General features: G+C 30.3%; 1 protein-coding gene across 1 annotated transcript in view; it reads left to right on the plus strand.

Annotated features, from left to right (window-relative positions):
- Positions 1–6,526, plus strand: part of sens-2 (zinc finger transcription factor senseless-2) — a 71,277-nt gene that overhangs the window by 44,503 nt on the left and 20,248 nt on the right. Inside the window, exons 2-4 of the mRNA XM_017614001.1 lie at positions 3,675–4,461; positions 4,676–5,005; positions 5,411–5,592. Coding sequence (XP_017469490.1) covers positions 3,675–4,461; positions 4,676–5,005; positions 5,411–5,592 — 1,299 coding nt within the window. The remainder of the gene's footprint in view (positions 1–3,674; positions 4,462–4,675; positions 5,006–5,410; positions 5,593–6,526) is intronic.

Below are 6,526 nucleotides of genomic sequence, written 5' to 3' on the forward strand. Positions count from 1 at the left end.
AAAACGAAAGCCATGAATCAATCAATTCTGTCAACACAAAATGGCTTTGTACCTATTCGCTGAGAGTCTAAAGAGAAAATGAATTGTCTCTTTTTCGTAGATATTTATTTTATTATATTCAGACTATCTTTTGTTCAAAAGTAGAAACAAACTAGTCTTTCGGCTCTATTCTGTATCAGTGACAAATTCTTGTCACAGTTACGAAAAAATATATGAAACAGTTTAAATTTGTCAGTCACAATTTGGGCTATTTGTCTTTTAAAATGAATTAGAGCAATTAGTCCCAATAGTGAAATACTCTTATACAAAGAAAAATTATTTTCTAAAAAATTCCGAATACAAAGTCTGGAATTTGTCCAATTTATAAAAAACCCTTGTTTGTAGGTGAAATATAAAAATTTCTAGTCAAGAAATTTTCATTTGAAAATTTTGTTAAACATTTTTCTCGCCAAAAATATTTATTTGAAAATTTGGACAAAAGAATAATGGAATTTTGTATAAAAAAGCAAAAAAATTCGGAATGCAATATATTAAAATTTCTATAAAATACTTTAAAAATTTATTATTTATCAAACAAAAAAGTATTTGATGAAAAGTAATTGGCGCTACATATGTATCTGCATAATATTATGTGCTACATATAAAAATTACTTAAAATTTTTTTTCAGTGAAATTTTTAGAGAAAATTTTTAACTTTATCAAAGCATCGTATTAGCTAAATATTTTTTTGTAAAATATTCTTTGAGTTTACGCAATAAATTTGCATACAATGAAAATACTAAATATCTNCTCACAATTTGGGCTATTTGTCTTTTAAAATGAATTAGAGCAATTAGTCCCAATAGTGAAATACTCTTATACAAAGAAAGATTATTTTCTAAAAAATTCCGAATACAAAGTCTGGAATTTGTCCAATTTATAAAAAGCCCTTGTTTGTAGGTGAAATATAAAAATTTCTAGTCAAGAAATATTTATTTGAAAATTTGAGCACAGTTTTAAAATTTTCGTATTTAAAAAAAAAAATCCGAAAAACCAAAATTTTGTTAAACATTTTTCTCGCCAAAAATATTGATTTGAAAATTTGGACAAAAGAATAATGGAATTTTGTATAAAAAAGCAAAAAAAATTCGGAATGCAATATATTAAAATTTCTATAAAATACTTTACAAATTTATTATTTATCAAACAAAAAAGTATTTGAATTTTCAAAAGTAATTGGCGCTACATATGTATCTGCATAATATTATGTACTACATATAAAAATTACTTAAAATTGTTTTTCAGTGAAATTTTTGAGAGAAAATTTTTAACTTTATCAAAACATCGTATTAGCTAAATATTTTATTGTAAAATAATCTTTGAGTTTACGCAATAAATTTGCATACAATGAAAATACTAAATATCTGAAATTTTAAAGCTTAAAAAAATTTATTTGATAAACTTTCGCTGAATTATGAACCTAAAAAACTTACTTATATTTTGTTTTTAAGAATACTAAATTCTAGTTTAAGATTACGTGGTTTGATTTGAAAAATAGATAAAAAAAAATTAAATACAAAAAGTTTTTAAAAATGCATACACTTTTTATTAAGAAAACTGTTCGTTGCATAAATTTTTGAATACAAATTTATTTATTTTTGGTAGCCTTGAAAAAAATTATTAAAAATTTTAAAATTCAATTATTAAAAGACTGAAAAAGCACCAACCGCAGTTAAAAATTAAATAAAGAATAGGTATATAAAATATACTAAAATGTAACAAAAAAAAATACACAGTAATGTAAAAAATAAAACAAAAAATTTTCTACGTTAACAAAAAATATAAGAAAAACCCGCCATAAATTTAAATTTTGGAAACAAAAACATTTTCAGAAACACAACAATATTTTACTCAAAGCTCTGTTTAATAAAAAAACTCATGAAAATATGAGTTTTAGATCATTTCAATATNATACTAAATTCTAGTTTAAGATTACGTGGTTTGATTTGAAAAATAGATAAAAAAAAATTAAATACAAAAAATTTTTAAAAATGCATACACTTTTTATTAAGAAAACTGTTCGTTGCATAAATTTTTGAATACAAATTTATTTATTTTTGGTAGCCTTAAAAAAATTATTAAAAATTTTAAAATTCAATTATTAAAAGACTGAAAAAAGCACCAACCGCAGTTAAAAATTAAATAAATAATAGGTATATAAAATATACTAAAATGTAACAAAAAAAAAAATACACAGTAATGTAAAAAATAAAACAAAAAATTTTCTACGTTAACAAAAAATATAAGAAAACCCGCCATAAATTTAAATTTTGGAAACAAAAACATTTTCAGAAACACAACAATATTTTACTCACAGCTTTGTTTAATAAAAAAACTCATGAAAATATGAGTTTTAGATCATTTCAATATTGAGATTGGTGCGATTGATAATTTTTTTTTAGAGCACAAAAATTTAAATTTCTAGTAAAATGCTTTACATTTTTTCTGTAACAGTTTAAAAAATTTATAATTAAAAAAAAAAATCCAAATGAATAAATTAAATAAAAAGAATAAAAAAATAAAATAAAAAATAAATGATAAAATATTAATTGAATAAACTGAATGCTGCAATTTTTTTTAATTCGTTCGAGGTCTGAAAAAACAAAAAGATTAAAAGTAAAAAAAAAATGGGAAAACAATTAAATATACAGAGGCTCGAACAAGTTACCACATGTTATTTTTTTTTTAATATTAACAAAGGTTTTCCAGATTTTTTTTTGTTATTTTTCTATAAAAGCTTTCTATTTTTCTATCCAAGCTTTAACCAAAACAAATCAAAATTTCAAACTTTATACAAAACTTAGGTAATTATAAAAAATTTCCATCCAAGTTTCAATTATTTTATTCTGAATCTTTAGCACATTTTTGGGTATGCAGACAAATAACCAAATAAAATTAACTTGAAAAACATTGTGAATATTAAAAAAAAAAAACAACACGTGGCCACTTCCCTGGGTCACCGTATATACTGAAAATTATTATTTTTTTGTGTGAAATCCCAAAAATGTTGAATTATATATTTCAAACTTTTAATTAAAAATGAAGGAAATACATATGGTGAAAAAATAGAATAAAAACAATATATAAAATAAAATTAATAACGATTTTTAGGCGGCCCAGTTAATCCTAAGAGTATTTATAAAAGTAATGCGACTTGAAAATCAACACGTCGTCACATTCTTGAGTCACTGTAGATACTGAAAATTAATTTTTTTGTAATATTGATTTATATAATTTTTTATATTATACAAATCTCAACTCTTTAATTAAAAATTAATGAAAAATTTATTTAAATAGTGAAAAAATTATACTAAAAAAAAAATATATGTATTTATTTAAAAAAAAAAAATGTATTATGATATTTAAGCTTCTCAGTTCATATTAACAGTATTTTTAAACGCAATGCAGAACTCTAAAAAATATTAAATATAAAATTAAAAATTCACATGAAAAATTGAAAATTATTAAATTTTACTTATTCTCATACATACATACATGCACATGTAAATATTTGTGGTCTAGTGAAATTTATATATGTATTTCATACATTTTAGAGCCAAATTTTAATTGTAATTTTTTGTTTTCAAAAATTAATTTGCTTCACCGCCACAAACTTTCTCTCCAATTCCTTTCAGACGAACTCGCCTTCAGCATCAACCGCCTTGTCAAATCGGAGCACTTGTCCAGCAGTCATCATCCCTCAGCGCTACTTGCCAGCACCAACACCAGTTCCGCCGCGTCTGCAGCTGCGAAACATGATGAAGACAACAACAACTCTATTTGCATATTGAGCAAAAATCAAATACTTCAATGGAAATTACAACAACCACTGAGTAGCGTCAGCGAACAGCAGCAGCATCCCTTCATTGTGCGCGACATAAATTCCAGATCACGCAGTCATTCACGCACCTCATCATCACAAATCGATCTCGACGATGATAGCAATTGCCGACGTTCGTTACATTCACGTTCGCGTTCACGATCGAGTTCGGTGGAACTTGAAGTGGATTCGCCGCCACCGCCCGCCTCATACCACACCACCCGCTCCAGTCCAACTAGTGTGTCGCCGCCGCCGCCGCCGCCCCCAACGAACACAACGGAATTCTTGATTAGCGCGAGTCCAAAAAAGTCTGAAATGTTTTCGGTATCAGCGCTATTGCGACGCGATGAGCCAACGCATGGAGCGGCGACGGCGGCGACAATGCGTCCGACGCAAAAATTGCACGCGACCGGTGGTTTAGCCGTAGGTGGTGTGAATCCCTTCGAAGCATTTCGCAATGGTTATGCGAGTAGTGGAGGTGGCGGCGGCGGCGGTGGCTATGAGCCGCCATTCTTTCAAAGACCGCTGCTGTCACCCGCCTTTCCGTTCGCTTTTGCCGCCATCGCATTCCACCAGGGCCAGCAATCTGGTCTGACCTCAGCGTAAGTAGCTCAATTCAAATTTCCAACAAAAAAGTGAGAACAAGTGTTAAGCAGCAAAAAAAAAAAATAAAAATAAAATGAAGGCAAAACACCAAAAACTTAATTAAAAGCTGCAAAATATTTAATTGTTCACTCAGTGCCATTTGCATGTTTCTGCCTTTACATTAGCTTTATTATTATTTTTTTTTTATTCTCACCCTCGACCACCGTTTAGCTACCATCCCGCTTCGCAGGAAGATCTCTTTCGTCTACGCAATCTGATGGTGCCGCTGCAGGCGGGCCAAAATGGCGATGCGTCTGGTCTGCCGCCGAATTCCCATCTTGGCTTGCCACATCCATCGCATTTGCACTTTCACCACATGGCTAAATGGCCCGGCCTGCCGCAATTCAGTGACCTTTACTCATGCATGAAGTGCGAGAAGATGTTCTCCACGCCGCACGGACTCGAAGTCCATTCACGGCGAACGCATCACGGCAAGAAGCCCTACGCTTGTGAGCTGTGCAACAAGACCTTCGGTCATGAAGTTAGTTTGAGTCAACACAGGTATGTTGTTGTCCCAGAAGCCCCTTTTAAACATACATATTGTGTTAAAATTTAATGAGCTCGTGGAGAGTGGAGTCAAAGACAGTGAATGTAGTTGCAATAAAAGGAGTAGGCTGCGAAGTGTTACATTCGGCAAACGAATTAATGCGCTGTGTAGTGCAATTAAATTAAAAACCAAATGTACCATCCTTTTGTAAGTAGCACTCACTCTCATCCACTGCTGTCTGGTCGGCACAGCACAAAAACATTTTATTTGAAGATTAAAGCGTTCTTAGGTTAGTGGTTTAAAAGTACACAAAGCTTATTTCCCAAAAAAAAATTTAGTTCCTACATTGCACTTTCTCCTTTATTTGCTTCATATTCATTTAAAGTTTCCACCCTCTCGTATCTTTCTTTTCCTTTTAGAGCTGTTCACAATGTAGAGAAGGTATTCGAATGCAAACAATGCGGAAAGCGCTTCAAACGTTCCAGCACGCTGTCTACACATTTGCTAATTCACAGCGATACGCGGCCTTATCCGTGCAGTTATTGCGGCAAGCGTTTTCATCAAAAAAGTGATATGAAGAAACACACCTACATACATACAGGTAAAACTTAGAAAACTAAGTTTAAAAAATTTTACAATTTGCTTAACAAAATTTTGCAAAACGACGACGAGCGTTTCTAATACCTTCCGTATTGGTACCGTTGCCAGACTTCTTAATCCCAACTATTATTTTTTTAACTGATTTACAGTCATGTGAAAATTAATAGGGACACGACATTTTGACCAGTTTCGGCTAATTTTTTTTTTTGTTTGTTTAATGCTTATTATTATTATTTTTTTATTAAAAATACAACTGTCTATATAAAATTTCAAAACTTGTAAAAAAAATTCAAAAAAATTTTACAACAACAACACACTAAGGCTTTTTAGAAAAAATGAAAGTATGCGGTATTGCGGATGGTATTATTATTTGCTTTCGTGCAAAAAAAAAATTGTCGAACACACTTTGTATGGAAGAAAGTGCCAGTCAGGAAAAAAAATTATCAAAAATCAACACAATCACCAAGCGACTTGAAGCTTGTACTTTCTTTTGCTAGAATTAAATGGGTTATAAAACTGCATACTTAGTTTTTTTTTTATAAAAATTCTTATTAAAAAGTTTGTTGTTAAATTTTTCTCTATAGTTTGAAATTTGGGCTTATGTATGTGGGAAATGATGTAGGCGGCCATCGACATACAAACATACAAGTATGACAGTGGGGACCCGTACTAAGACTGATCGACGAATACAACACTGACAAGGATTGAACGGACCACACTGAACATACTCAACTATAGACTTCACGAGACAAACGAAGGACAGCAATACGGCAGATTGTATTTGACCGCCTTCAAGCGAAGTTGTTAAGCTAGTCGTAGCATTTAAAGTTAAAATTGATATGTAACCGTGTGTGTGCGAATAAACGTCCAGTTTTGTAAACATTAAAAGCGCGTTTTAATTAAAGACTAAGAGGATTGGGAAGGCCATTCCTACA

Source organism: Rhagoletis zephyria, unplaced genomic scaffold, assembly GCF_001687245.7.
Source record: "Rhagoletis zephyria isolate East Lansing unplaced genomic scaffold, Rhagoletis_zephyria_1.1 Rzeph_scaffold_00754, whole genome shotgun sequence".
Lineage (NCBI taxonomy): Eukaryota > Metazoa > Arthropoda > Insecta > Diptera > Tephritidae > Rhagoletis > Rhagoletis zephyria.